The 15,150-nt window shown below is 33.5% G+C and overlaps 2 protein-coding genes across 5 annotated transcripts; both read left to right on the top strand.

Moving 5' to 3' along the window:
* Positions 1-2,052: 2,052 nt before the first annotated feature.
* LOC132277070 (mechanosensitive ion channel protein 10-like) lies at positions 2,053-9,483 on the top strand. 4 transcript variants are annotated; one of them, XM_059778791.1, is made up of 7 exons: positions 2,053-4,130; positions 4,224-4,347; positions 4,977-5,270; positions 5,368-5,570; positions 7,912-7,944; positions 8,370-8,654; positions 9,032-9,483. In XM_059778791.1, the coding sequence occupies exons 1-6, from the start codon at positions 2,683-2,685 to the stop codon at positions 8,641-8,643; spliced, it is 2,376 nt and encodes a 791-aa protein (XP_059634774.1). In that variant the 5' UTR covers positions 2,053-2,682; the 3' UTR covers positions 8,644-8,654; positions 9,032-9,483. The 4 variants fall into 4 exon arrangements, with proteins under 4 accessions (XP_059634774.1, XP_059634773.1, XP_059634772.1 ...); XM_059778790.1 differs by having other exon boundaries at positions 8,370-8,682; XM_059778789.1 differs by having other exon boundaries at positions 8,370-9,483.
* An 826-nt stretch (positions 9,484-10,309) lies between these two features.
* On the top strand, positions 10,310-12,345 carry LOC132278391 (F-box protein At5g49610-like). The gene is made up of 2 exons (XM_059780183.1): positions 10,310-10,752; positions 11,742-12,345. The coding sequence occupies exons 1-2, from the start codon at positions 10,310-10,312 to the stop codon at positions 12,343-12,345; spliced, it is 1,047 nt and encodes a 348-aa protein (XP_059636166.1).
* Positions 12,346-15,150: the final 2,805 nt, after the last annotated feature.

Genomic DNA, 15,150 nt, shown 5'->3' with positions numbered 1-15,150 from the left:
TCTAATTTCTATAATGTGAAACTATTAACTTACCAAATTTCAAATATGTTTTATAATTTACAAGATTGTTGGATGCACTTACTCAAAATGTGTTTTCTAATTGATAGAACTATTATTTATCGTGTTTGATCTCTTGTTTTTCTGGTTCACTAATAATAATAATTATAATTTTAATAATGAATGTGTTATTTTAGACAGTTAAGATGTATTACAATCTATGGTTAAAATTTGTCTTATAAAAAATTTCATTTTAACTATCTAAATACTTTTATTTCTGCAAAATTCTATACTCATTCCAAAATATTCTTTAATTTAAATAAATAAATACGTAAATACACAACACTGTCAAGGACGATTTAGTCGTCTAAAACAACTTTTCACACTTTCTTGAAGCAATAAATTAAGTATTTAATAGTTTTGACTTATAGATGGTAGAACCAACTAGGCAACTACCCCATCTAACAAATCAACAATTTCCAAACTATTGTCATTGGCAGTTCCCACTTTGTCCTATTATATGCCTCATTAGTGGTTTTATAAACACTAATTAATGTTTTCGATTCTATATATATATATATATACATATATTAGTATATTTTTTACCATGGTAACTCGGACGTGTGTGAAAGCTTTTAATAAGTCAAGCATTCTCAATTATGTTGTTAGCTGCCGATCAGTGATTCATGGATCTGTTCCTATGACTTTGCTATAAATTCAAGATAAGGCTGCCAAATTCGTACATTATTTTTTAGTAAGCCTCGTTGATCACATTAGTCAACTCAAAAGTCTTTTTCCTCTTTGTTTGCCTTGTAAATTTTTCTTATTATTTATTTATTTTTAAGTAAATCCCACACATACACATACTAATTGTTATTTTAAGTAAATCCCACACAATACTTCATACTTTTCATTTGAAGAAGGAGAAGATACTACTTGAATACAAGATATTAAAAAAAAAGAGAACACATTCTTAATATTATGTTTGTGAATTTAGGATGAGAGGAAAAAGAAATTAATAATATAAAATTTGAACTAAACTTCCTCCGATCTTAATTTTAAAGTACTGAATATAAATAAGAGTCGGAAGAATATAATTAATTGATAAAAATAAAAAGATTAGAAACTAAATTCAATTGTGGTATTAAATATAATTAGCAAAGAAAAAAAGAGGTGCTGTTCTAAATCTTTAAAACAACCTAAATATTTAGGTGGAATGTTCTTAATTCATATGATCTATGTTTTAAAGACGGCTATAAATGTGCTATGTAAAACATGAAACTTTGAGTTCTATAAAAATGGCTATACACATGCATTGATGTCAATGTGGGTCCGTTTGTTTGTTTTTTTTTTTTTTAAATAAAGAAAAGAAAAGCAGGGCAGCCTAGATTGAAAACTTTTTTGTGTCCACTTTTGAACCCCGCCACATTCTTAATTTTATTATGGTTACATGGATGCATGTGCACATTGAATGAAACTTTTAATGTAAAATTAAAAGTTTAAATAAAAAATAATCAGTCAATCATTCTATAATGCTTACCTGCTCCTCTGACTAGATGATCATCCAGCTCATCAAAGCACAAGTTGCAAAACCCTTTTAACCATCCTTTCTTGTCTTTGCACTGGTAGGTAGTATATTTTCACGGACTTGAACCTTTTCAAGCTTTTGTGCGGGTGTGACAATATGCAATGTTATATTACGTACTAATTTTACGATATGTATATGTAGTGTGTGTTTGTGCGTGTATTAGTAAATGTTTATTTATAAAATGGTGACAGAAACTTTTTAACGAAATAATATAAAAAAATAATGAACAGTAGGGGGAGGACGATTGTATATGTAGTGTGTGTTTGTGTGTGTTTATTTATAAACCGGTGACAGAAACTTTTTAACGAAATAATATAAAAAATTAATGAACAGTAGGGGGAGGATGATTAAAAATAAATTATAGCTACAATTATTTGTCATCTATTTGGTCAAAAGGTCAAGTTTTAGGATATCATTTGCAAATATGATGATGACAGGTTGCAGAAGAAAGATCTAGGTGGAGCCTAGATTAGGGGTAACCGGTGGAACTTGATACTTCAAAAACCAGTACTCTCTCTCCCCCAAAACTCAGTAAACCTTCAAACGACGGCGGAGAGGCAACTACTATTCATTTTCATCACCAAACTGCTCCGTTTTCGTCCTTTTTCATTTTATTTTTTTGTATGCCTATTTAAATTCCCTGTTATACATAGATTCACACACAAAAAAAAAAAAAAATTCCGAAATTTAGAACCTCTCTCTCTCTCACTATCAGCTGACAATTCTTGGGTTCTAATCGCCATACCTCTCAGATACTTTCCCTCCCTCTATCTGCTGACAAATCTGGGGTTTTAGGCACCATACCTCTCAGGTACTTTCCCAGTTTCCTTCTCTCTCTAGCAGACTTTCTCAACCATTTACTTAATTTTTGTCTTGTTTTCCCGATAAATTTTGTAGGTTGTAAGATTTCCAATTACTGTCAACTATTTGGCTTTCTCATAGACTACCCTTTTTCTTTTTCCTGTAAATCCATAGTAGTGGTCCCTTTTTGCTGCTAGAAATCAAAGATTCAATTTTTTGTTCTCCAAATGCTCCTTATTTTGAGCGAGTGAATTGATTTAAAAATTAGGCTTTCGATTGGATGTTAATAGTCTCTTATGGAGCGTGGAAAAGACGTGGAAAAGAAGGTAGAAACCAAAGATTTTGTAGTTGTGATTTCGAGTACCGAAGAAGCTTCCCATGTGGGCAAGCAAAGCAAAGATTCTATAGCTTTCACAAAAACTCAAACTGGGTCGTTGTCTTCACCATTGAATGTCCGAACGCAGTCTCCAAATGCCCAGTTAACGGAACTTGACAGCCTCAAATCCAGAGTCCAAATGTCCACAATTACAGGCTCTTCTTCTCCCGAGATAACCAAGTTAAGTCCAACTCCAACCATGACCAAACCTTCCAAAACCCCAGATGAACCCGTTGCTCGAAGACGGTCTATTGGAAGGTCTGCTTACTCCAAACCTAAATCAAGATTATTGGAGCCATCATATCCTAAGAATTCGGCTGTGGTTGAAGAGAAAAGTCAATTGCTGAATTCGAGCTCACCTTATAGGAATTCACCTAACAGCAAAGCCAATGCTACTACTCCTAAAGAATACGTGAGAACGGCTCCTATTACCCCCAAAACTCCATTAATGGCCTCACCAGGAGGAGAGGAGGAAGATGATGATGAGGTATATACTACTGCAAATTCTCAAGAAGGTGAAAAACAAGGTAAGAAGTTAAAGTCCATAGCTTATCTTGAGTGGATTGTATTCGTGGGCACACTGGCTGTTTTAATTTCTAGCTTAACCAAATTGCATAACGATAGGATCTGGGGGTTGGAAATTTGGAAATGGTCTGTCTTGGCACTGGTAATCTTTTGTGGACGATTGGTCACCGAGTGGTTCACTAATATTCTAGTTTTCTTGATTGAGAGGAACTTTTTGCTTAAAAAGAAGGTTCTTTATTTTGTTTATAGTTTGAAAAAGAGTGTCAGGGTTGTAATTTGGTTGGGTTTGATTCTTCTGGCTTGGGCTCTGTTGATCAACCGGGGTGTCGAGCGATCAAAAAAAACCACCCGGATTTTAAATTATATCACGAGGGGTCTTGTGTCAAGTCTAATTGGGGCTGCTATGTGGATGCTGAAGACTCTTCTGGTAAAGATATTGGCTTCTTCATTTCACGTCAAGAGGTTCTTTGATAGGATTCAAGAATCTATCTTTCATCAGTATGTTCTTCAGACCCTTTCAGGGTTTCCGGAATTCACAGAGGGAGTTGGCAGATCGAGGAGTGGTCGATTGAGTTTCAAGAACATGAAGAAAGGTAAACAAGGTGAGAAAGAAGATGTGATTAATGTAGATAAGCTTCATAAGATGAAGCAAGAGAAGATTTCTGCTTGGACCATGAGAGGGTTAACGGAAGTGATTGGAAGTTCAGGGCTTTTTACTCTTTCCAATGCACTTGACCAGAGTGTTGATGATGAAGATGTTGAAAATAAGGAGATTACTAGTGAATTGGAAGCAAAGATCGCTTCTAATCGGATATTTAAAAACGTAGCGAAGCCCGGCAACAAGTAAGACTATTTTCCTTTAAATGTTTCCATGTTTCATTACATTTGGTAATTGTTCAGGGATTTTATCATGCTTTTTGTTGTTCTATGGGCCAGGTATATTGATGAGGAGGACCTCTTGCGCTTCATGAAAAAAGAGGAGGTGGATAATGTGCTTCCTTTGTTTGAGGGAGCAGCAGAAACAGGAAAGATTAAGAAATCAGCTTTAAAGCATTGGGTGGTAAGATCTCTGTTTATTCAAAAAAAAAATTTGGAAGTTAAAGCAACTGACATATATGGGATGGGGACTCGAACCTGGGCCTTTGGCCACAAGCACCAACACCCTACCACTGTTTATTCATATTCTGCGTATAGGTTCCTTCGACAAGATGTTCTTGTATCTGATTTCGTAAATTTCTATATTAATCTGTGTACACTAGCCAAATATTTAGTAAAAACTAGTACTTCTATTTTGATTTGTTTGTCACGATCAGAATGCAGGCTGCTAACCCCATATCATTACCATAATACAAATTACTGTATTAACACAAGCTAGTTTTTAGGTCATTTCTTGGACTTTGAGTTGTACTATTCTTAAGAAAGTTTTAGGTCATACAAACTATCTCTTAGAAATAGTTTAGGTTTTGATTGTTACATGCCATGAGCACTTTTTAATGTTTTTCTTGGCATCTTCGGGTAAGATCAATGGTAAGAATTTGCTCTTAGCAATACTGTAAAATGTGATAAAGGAGTTTAAAGCTTGTTAGAAAACTCCATCTGGTGTATCCACTTCAAATTAATGGATAGAAGTCTTAGTTAGATGGGAGAAAATTTATATCTTAACTGTGATAAATTTGTCCTCGGTTACAGGTTAGTGTCTACAATGAACGGAAATCACTGGCACATTCTTTAAGTGACACCAAAACAGCTATAGAAGAGCTGAACAAGGTTTTTTCTGGGATTGTACTTGTCGTGATCATTATCGTGTGGTACCTTTTGATGGGATTTGCAACAACCCAAGTGCTTGTCTTCATTTCGTCTCAGCTTTTACTTGTGGTGTTTGTGTTTGGCAACGCGGCTAAGACTTTATTTGAAGCCATCATATTTGTATTTGTGATGCACCCATTTGATGTGGGTGATCGTTGTGTTATTGATGGTGTACAGGTAACTCATTGGGCTTGCAATATGTATAATTTCATAATCTGGGTTACTTCTGTTAACTTTTGTCCCGACTCTCCTGATATATGTTGAAAATTTGCAGATGGTTGTTGAAGAGATGAACATTTTGACAACAATCTTCCTGAGATATGACAATGAAAAGATATACTATCCAAATTCAGTTCTGGCTACAAAGCCGATCAGCAATTTTTACCGAAGCCCAGAGATGAGCGATTCTGTGGAGTTCAGTGTTGATTTTTCCACTTCCGCTGAGAGTATAGTTGCTCTAAAAGCTAAAATTAAAGTGTATGTCAACCATATTCTTCCGTGCCTCGTATTATATATATATATATATATATATATATATATATATATATATATATATGTTCTTATATTGGTTTTACGATAATGATTAACTAAATGTAGTGTCTGAATTGATTCAATATAATCATAGTTATAGGCTGTCTTAGCTGAAAGGGCCAATTTGTTAGGAAGCAAGTGACATAATCATGATTATCTCATCCACATATATTGTTAGCATGTTATGCTAAAAGGTTCAAATCTTTATTTGCAGTATTAAGTACCGAGATTCTTGCTAGTTTTTATCAGCTTATATAACCATGGAGATCGTGTGTTTAAATTTTGTTAAAATAGAAAGTGGCTTTGTTGAACACTGTTTTGAAGCTAGCTACTGTGCTTAAGATTTAAAACTATACCGTTACTGCTTTGCATAGGAAATGTAAAATGGAAGGTTGATGTCTTAGAGACAGATATCTTTCCTACCATGTGTTCTGAGAACTTTTTCATGTGATTGCAGAATAGATATTCCAGCTATTCTGAACACTTAAATTTCATTACCTGATAAGGTCTTCTCAGGTCCTTATCTAATTCCAATGCGGCAATGCTCGATAGAACTTCTCTTTGGATCTAGTTTGATCAAATATTCCAACTTCATTCTCGTCTCTGTTGTGGTTTCCTTTATTCTTATGCCTCCATGTGTTAACAAGTAGCATCATTGTGTATCCACAAGCTGAGCTAGATATCATTTCTTTGTCATATGTTTGTTTCATTTCTTTTCTAATTTTTGTATGTTTCTAATTTCCTATATTTTATAATCATTGACATCTTCCCTGAATAATTAATTCTTGAGAACACACAATGCTTAAAACCCAAATGCAAAATCACAATCGAAGTAGCTTACAAGAATTGCATCTTGCTGTTTTCATAACTCAGAACTTGAAGTGTTGTTCAAAGTTCATCCCACATATATGTTGTGCCAAAATTTTCATATCCGAACATGCTTCATAAAGTTTTTATTATTATTATTATTATATTTGTACATAATTGCATTCCTGTCGTGTAGTGCTATGTTTGCAACGACAACATGCAGTAGCATCCTTCTTTTAGGTAGTTCTTTTACTGACAGCTCTTACTAAACTTAGCTCTGGTTCCCAAATTACTTGTCCTAGGTTGGAAGCCTGCCCAATTCAGGACTTGACATATGTGTCTGGCTCTGATTGACGTAATGCATAACCCTACTTACATGTTTATAGACGATAAATTTTTAGGTGGTCCAGGACTACATGGGCTTGGCCAATCAGAACATGCCCGGAAGCTATGAAAGTTCACAAGGGAACGATAAACAACTTTGAATCCACAAAGTTAAGAGAAAATTTGCCAAGAAAATATGATATTGTATTGATAATTGAATGTGTGATTCTGCTCTCTAGTACATATATTTATAATGAAAAGAAAACCCTATTTCATAAGGAAACTAACAGTATCATAAGAGCTTATAATGGAAACTAACACTAAAAGTAAGCCTAAAAATCAACTTTCTCCAATAATTACGAAAAAATATAATAAAAAACCTAATCAATAAAAATTACTGGCTATAAAAATTGAGAACAATCTGACTTGATTTAGACCACGAACAAAAATTCGGAAATATTGAACAGGCCTTCTATAAGATAAAAAAACAGCGTACATCATGGCGTAGCTGTGGGTATTGCTAGTTGGCCCGTTTCCACTCGAAAAACTGTCCTTTCGGGTCAAAAACGAACTCTTCGGAGCTGCCTTGAAAATGTGTCCGCATGCCCGTTTGGCCCTTTGGCAGTCCAAATGGGCCATAGAGGCTTTGACAATCAGTTCTACATCAGTCCTGGACCACCTAATAATTTCTCGTTATAGAAAAAATATATTTCCCGATTTTGTAAGTTTTAGTGTGGTCGCATCAGTTTGTTTTTTTTTTTTTTAACTTAATTGGTACTCACACACACATGCCTCCACCGAGGCTCGAACTCCTGACCTCCTTTTGGGAAGTAAGAACCACTGGCTGTTGGTCGGTTGCATCAGTTTCAAAGTTAAGAAATTGTGATTATTTTCTTGCTAGATTATATAGATATCCACAAGAAATCAATGCATAATTTAAGTTGGCTCCAATTGTTGGAGTTAAGCGGTCAATGTATAATTAAATTTGGCTTCTCTCCTCTCTCACATTGCTGCAAAAGAAATTGTGGGTTAACTCATCTATATTTAGAATTCTTGATCGAAATTTATTAGATAATCTAAAATTTTAAATTAGTCTGGTGCAGCTTATCTGTCTCTTCCTAAGACATGATTCCATTTGTTCATTTTCATTTTTCAGGAAAGATGATTTGACTGCAGGAATATTTATTTGGTATGAAATCAGATAAATCAGAATTGTTTTCTTTTCAATAGATGAAACTGGAACATTTTTTTTCTTTTCTTTTCATTAATTGGTACTCACATACACACATGTCTCCACCAAAGCTCGAACCCCTAACCTCCATTTGGGAGGTAGGAGCCTGATACCACTAGGCCACTGGCCTGTTGGTTGAATTTGGAATATTACATCACTAGAAAGGGCGTAAATAAGCAGGCAACTTGTAATATATTTGATGAATTCTTTACTTTTCAAACAGTACTTTTTTCTTGGTAATTTTGATATTCTTTCCCAGTTTTAATACTAAAATATAATAATTTGGCATTAGCACCAGTGTACTGATTTTTTTTTGTTTTCTTCTTGATTCTGTTTCCCAAAATAGATATTTTCTTGAATAACAGGTATGTTGGTATTTTCAGGTACATAGAAAGCAAACCCCAACACTGGCGCCCTGGCCACAGTGTGCAGATTAAGGACATTGAAGATGTGAACAAGATGAAAATGGGCCTTTATGTTACGCATACCATAAACTTTCAGAATTATGGGGATAAGAGTAATCGAAGATCTGATCTAGTCTTTGAGCTAAAGAAAATCTTCGAAGAGCTTGGTATTCAATATCATCTTCTCCCGCAAGAAATTCATCTTAGTCATAATGGTTCTGTGCCCTCAACGGCTGCAACTGTTCCGCGGTGATCAATTTTCTAGTGAGAGATTGTTTCCATTTTATGACAAGTTTGTGCCCTTACCCTGCTTGAATTTGCATGATTGCTCGATTTCCACGTACATAACCATCACATTAATATGTCTCACCCTCTCTGGAAATTCTTTTCTAGTATACTTGTGGCATGGGGACACCTGGTTGTTTTTGTGAATGGTGAATTTGTTCATCACACATGATTCCAGAGTCTTGAAAAACCTAAAATCCAACACCATACTAGGACCTTACAGGGTTGCTTCATGGTCATATAGAAATTTTCTGTTATTAAAAAGTTAGGGGTGTTTCATATATTTAAACAGCTTTGTTTGTTTATTTTTTTTCGTAGTAGGAATAAAGTAATAAACTGATAAGCTGTTACTTCAGGATTGAAGATGGTTTTGGATTTTTTTTGCATTGGATTTGGGATTGGAGAAAATTCCTATGTTTGGCGGCACCAAATTGGTTCCTTGGATTTGGGATTGGAGAAAATTTAGTAGAAAATTTAAACTAAATTTCCTTTAATCCCAAATTCAAGGCACCGATTTAGCCCTCCCAGACATGACATATATGTTAACGAAACATGACGTGACAAGGAAGCTTCCGAGCTCAGAAGTATGTTTGAGCTTGGAAAAATGTGTAATTCCACGATGATGCGGTCCAAATATTTGAGTGTTGCAGTTTTACAAGCCTAACCTTTTCTGTTTATTTAAAAAAATGTATCAAACCAATTGTATCATAAACATATTACAGAGATGTAATTTACAATTCATCAGTTTGATTCGAGATGTAATATGTTTGTTTTTCAATGAAGATATGGTTTCTTTTTCTCTTTTAAAGGCATTCAGATTTTGGGATCAACAGGTTAAAGAGCTATGAATTTGCTACGGGCTTGAACCAAGTTTGGACTACAAAATTTTGCTTCATTAAATAATATTTTACTTCAGTCAGATATTCGCGATGGATTGTTATAATGTAATAATGTTTTCATAGGCCCATACCAAAGAAGGCTAGGCCCATATTTAAGATGTGTTTAAATCAGACCATTGCAAGTCCAAAACTGAGAATATGAGAGATATTAGGAGGATGAGCCGCCGATTGTAGCCCAGTGAAAGCCCTGAAAGTCAATTTATTAAAACAATAATTATAACATCAATTTATGATTATGAATAAAATTTGCGTTAAGAGAGATGGGAAGGTCGAAGTCCAAAACTTGCCTTAAAGAAGAGAGAGAAAAAAAAAATATTAAAACAATAATTATAACATCATCCTATTGAGCTTGACTTCTACTAAATAAAAAGTTTTCTTACTATGTCTTTCGAAATTTGTATCACAAAATAATTTCCATTAAAATAATTTCTTGCCCACCAAGTTTCTAATCTTGTTTTTCACTCCTTTTTGTCATTAGTAACAAGTTTCCAAATCTCACTGCCAGTAGAATTACAAGTAACAATCCATCGGACGGCTTCTATTTAATCTTTCAATCACACGCTCCATATATTACACGTATCCTATTCTTACTCTAATATGGAAACTAAATTAATCCTAGTAAAGAACTGACTTTGAACTAAAAACACTCCCAAGTCCCAACTCTATATGCATCTTTTATGTCACAAAATCAAAATAACTTTGTGCGTGAGCAGAGAACAGGTATTGTTAGCTTCAATGGAGTATTCCTCTGATATGTTGGATCGATGCAAGTCTGTGTGTAAGGCATGGAACAACCTCACATACGAGTCTAGTTTCATGCCTCTTCACTGCAAGAGAACGGACACTGTTTCGGGTTACTTCATTCAGGAAGAGTCGTTCAAAAATCACCGGACAACGTTTGTATCCATCAACCACTCTGATCAATCTACCTCCAAATTGTCACTTGACTTTTTACCAAAAAAAGTGAATATCTTGGCTTCGTCCAACCAAGGTATTTTGTGTTGTGTGAATGGGTATGGCGAACGTAGCAAGTATTATGTTTGCAAGCCAAGTACGAGACAATTTGAGCTTCTGCCGAACCCGAACACCGAATTGAAACCGGATATATTTGCCTTTGTGGTTCTACAATCAAACCCGTTGCGGTGCAAAATTGTTCGGTTGTCATGCCCCAAACAATTGTAAGTTACATATATGTCCTATATATGTGTGTGTGTGTCTTTGATTTTCTATTAGTAAGGTGTCTTGGATCGATCGGTTCTATATTTGAACTAGTATTTTAATTAGTAGTTTGAAAAATAAAAGACAAATTGGTAACTGTTCTTTCATGCATGTATATTATCAGGGGCGGAGTCAGAAATTTGATTCAAGAGGGGTATGTTAACACTGACAAAATAATTTTTTTTCAAGCAGGCCGAAAATATGGTAGTGTAACAACAGTACATTAGAATAAGTGAATAAAAAATGAATAAGAAGATAAAAAAGAAAAAGAAAGGTTATTGCACATAAATTATGCATGAGTGCAAGAAAAAATAAATTTTTAAGAAGAAAAATGAATTTTTTAAGAAGAAAATGAAACAAAAAGAAAAAAATATAAGAGAATTTTGAAGGAAAAAATAGATTTTAATTGTAAAAAGAGAATGTAAAAGTTTTTGAAGATGAGAAAAAGAAATTTGAAGAATAAGAAGAAAAAAAAAAAGGAATAAAGAATTAAAGACGTTTTTAGAAATACATAATTATATGGGGATAATTTATAAATTTTATGAGAGTGTTTTATAAATATTTACAAATTATATGCATAAAATAAAATAAAATATAGTAGATTCAGGGACAAATGGATAATTTTAATAATTTCAGGGGACATTTTATCAATTTTTACAAATATATGTATAAAATATATATATATATATATAGTGGGGCAGCATGGGCCGGGGGGGGGGGGGGAGCTGCCCGCTGGGCACATGCTGCCTCCGCCACTGTACATTATAACATGTTATACTGTATAAAATAGTATTCAGCACCATAATGAAATTGATTACTTATATATATATATACTTATATAATACACACAAACAGAGGCGAATGAATTCATAATTGTTAAAGTAGTACTCCTGAATGTGGTTTTGGAATTCTAACCTTGCTTTTATTAATGTGTTTATGTGTCTATTAGTTCAAAATACTACTACAAGTATGGATGTGAAGTCTTCGATTCACAAACTTGGCGATGGAAGGAATTACAAGACATAAGGTTGCCTAATGGCGTTCTGATCATGACACGAGAAAGCCCTGTGGTCTTACGCGGTGCCATTCACTGGCGCACCACCAACAATTCTGTTTTGAAATTCTTTATAAACGAAGAGATATACACTACATTTTCGTTACCAAAGCCGATATGTGATGATGATGATGATTGTTTATACCGACACAAGAAGCTTGTTGAATACAAAGGACAGCTCGGTTTTATCTGCGAGTTTCCACCAAATGCTGAGTTGGGACTGTGGGTTTTGAAGAATGGCGAGAAGAAGAAAGTGTGGGAGTGCGGCCTTGTATTGAACATGGATGATGGGGCTCTTAAAAGGGAAGAGCCCCTTGCTTCTATGCTCGCCTTATACAATGCTTATATTGTGGTGATGCAAGGTTTTTACAGTACCATCTTCTATAATATTCTCAGTCGCAGCTTCGATGTGGTCAAGCTCGATTTTCTAGTCCAACCCAGTCAGATTTTTCCCTTTCGGTCGGATTTGGAGCCAGTTAATTTGAAAGTTGTAGAATAGTTTATATTTTTATTGTAATTCGTTGGTGGTAAATGATTTCTGTATATATATATTTTTTAAATGTAATTTTTCCTTTTTGTTTGACATGTTGGGTTTTTTTTGGTGATTAATCTTTATAGGATGATGTTTAATTACTTTCTGTCTATGACTATAAAGCCTATATTGAGACTTCAGTTTTATTTTTTGGTTGTTGATACAATGGAAATATGCAAGTCTCCTTTTGTTTTGAAGTAAGAATATTTTTTTAAAAAAATATATTTTTTTATTTTTTCATTGGTGTAACATGAAAAATAACTTATCAAAAATTAATAAATAAGTTATTTTTATTATATTATTTTTTTTCGTAAATATTTTACAACAATCAAATATAAAAAAAAAAAAAAAAATACATCCAAACAAATGGAAGCTTAATTTGCTACTACTATTCATTTTGGTTGCTTGGTGGGCTTTGTATTCGGCTAACCTTGGTCTTCGGGCTCTGGGCTTTGCTTTCTTTTGGGCCTTGGCCACTCTGTAATTAATTACTCTCTCTTTTTATATATTTTAACAATAAAATCAGAAGATAAGGGACTATATCAAAATCTATCTAGGAAAGAAAAAGAAAACGTGCTGCTGTATAAATAAATAAATATTTGAAACAACTTAAATATTTGGGTTAAGAATGTTCTTATTCTGAATATGATCTATCTATCTAAAGCATGAAACGTGCTTCCTATAAAGGTGGCTTGAAATGTGCAATTGATGTCATTGGATTGCAACTTATATATATATATATAAATAATACTATAATAATAATAAATAAATATTGATATTTGGTAGGCATGTAAATCAAGTTAATGATTACTTTTATGTTAATTTTCAAAAGATAAATAAATTATATGATTATTCATAAAAAAAATTTGACAATATTTAAAAGTTTTATCCAAAGTTTGCAAATGAAGTTTTGTAACTACTTACTTGATGGCATCTTTAGTCCTAATTCACTATTGGCAATATGGATTCAATAAAATGACATCATTATTTTTCAAAAAATTTAATTTGAAAGTAATAATGGTGTCATGGTTTTTTCTCTCTCTTCTCTCTCTTTTAAGGGAAAAAGAAAAAACAAGCCAAGGACAATAACAAATAATTACTGAACAGTATACAATAATTGTCACCTGCTCCTCTGAATGCTCCAGCTCATCAAAGCACAAGCTGCAAACCCCCTCTTTAACTTTTTTTTTTGTCTTTGCACGAGCAGATAGCATATGCAATGTGAGAATATATATATATATATATATATATATATATAAGTATTTGTTCAATGAAATAATATAAAAAATTTAATGAGAGGATTTATTTATTTATTTTGTCCCGGCAAGCCAAACGCCATAGTGTATCTACATGCAAAAACATCGATTATATACATAAAATCAGAAACACATGTAACACCACTAGTCACAGAACTAACCAAACTTAACTAACACTTCCTTATAGTCAAGATTACATACTTAACAAACCAAGTAAAAGGTGTCAGTTAGAGTGGGATTATCAGCATCACAAAATTAAGAAAGATGCACCGCCATACAGAACCTCCCAGATAGAAAGATGCACCGCCATACACAAACTTCCAAAGTACGCATATAGGGAATAACATAAGATTGAAAGGATAGAGTAACTCAAAAGTCAGCCAAACACGACTGACGTGTTTGAAAACACAGTCCCCACTGAATCCAAAGATTGGAAATGTAAAATATAGCAGTGTAGGACACGTAAAGGAAACACTGAGTTACCCTAGCCACACACAGAGCCTATCATTGTCAAACTGTACTCTGAGACCATCACGGTCCATTGGCTCACCACCTCCCAACATACAGCTTCCACTGGACTCTGAAACAATAGTGGTAGCCTTGCCGACAACCATTAGAAATGTGTCACGAATCTCAAACAATAATATATATAATACTGTATCATTAGAAATTCAGTCATAACACTTTTAAGATTTTAATAAAAAATATGTATATATGAATATTTTTAAGAGTTTTATAAAATTTATAGGTAATTTAGTAAATTAAAAAAAAAAAAATTAGCTTCCCCGCTGAACCTTTAATGGGTCCATGACCGTCAACAATTGATAGGGGTCACTTCCGTGCGAGACAATCGATCAATTGTGGGACATTAAAATATTTTTTTTCTTTATGCAATAAGAGAGAATAATAAATGAATAACGATGCAGAGTTCGAGAGTACGACATATTTAACTAAATTTATGCTAATAAAGGATGATAACATAATGGCATCACCATATTTAATGATGTCATGATAATATTATCTCCCACTTGTGACGAACTCCACAAAACCACTCACATAAAATGTGAAATACATCCGATTCTCGAATTACATATCATTATTTATAATAAATTAGAAATTATGTGTATTAGATATTTTTGTAAGATTATTTATTAATTGTGTGGCCCACATAATTTGAACATGTGATATATTTCATTAATTAGTGATTAAGTAAATAAATATTAGATTAATATTATATTATTTGGTCAACTTATTAAATTACCTTTTTGGTAATCAATTATTGGAGAAGTGATTTCCTATATATTCTTTGCTTTGATGGAAAGTGGAATTAAAGTTACTAAAATGAAAACTGGTCATTTCTCTGCCTTATAAAAGTGCATATTCCCATCAGTTATGTACGCTAACGAAAACAACACCTATAATATTTATGTGTGCAAAAGGCCAAGAAAAAGAAATCGGTTTTCACACTTTGACTATTGCAGTTTAGCATATTTTTCGTTCCGCAGAAAGAATCTCG

Source organism: Cornus florida, unplaced genomic scaffold (genome assembly GCF_030987335.1).
Source record: "Cornus florida cultivar Cherokee Brave unplaced genomic scaffold, ASM3098733v1 CherokeeBrave_3.0.0_Hap2_Chr10, whole genome shotgun sequence".
NCBI classification, from domain to species: Eukaryota; Viridiplantae; Streptophyta; class Magnoliopsida; order Cornales; family Cornaceae; genus Cornus; species Cornus florida.
The sequence above is the reverse complement of the archived record's forward strand: the minus strand, read 5'-3'. Positions and strand labels throughout refer to the sequence as shown.

Coding starts and splice junctions, on each gene's coding strand:
- LOC132277070 (XM_059778791.1), top strand. CDS start 2,683: ATGGAGCGTGGAAAAGACGTGGAAAAGAAGGTAGAAACCAAAGATTTT. Junction 4,348..4,976: donor CAGCTTTAAAGCATTGGGTG/GTAAGATCTCTG, acceptor CCTCGGTTACAG/GTTAGTGTCTACAATGAACG. Junction 7,945..8,369: donor ACTGCAGGAATATTTATTTG/GTATGAAATCAG, acceptor TGGTATTTTCAG/GTACATAGAAAGCAAACCCC.
- LOC132278391 (XM_059780183.1), top strand. CDS start 10,310: ATGGAGTATTCCTCTGATATGTTGGATCGATGCAAGTCTGTGTGTAAG. Junction 10,753..11,741: donor TTGTCATGCCCCAAACAATT/GTAAGTTACATA, acceptor TGTGTCTATTAG/TTCAAAATACTACTACAAGT.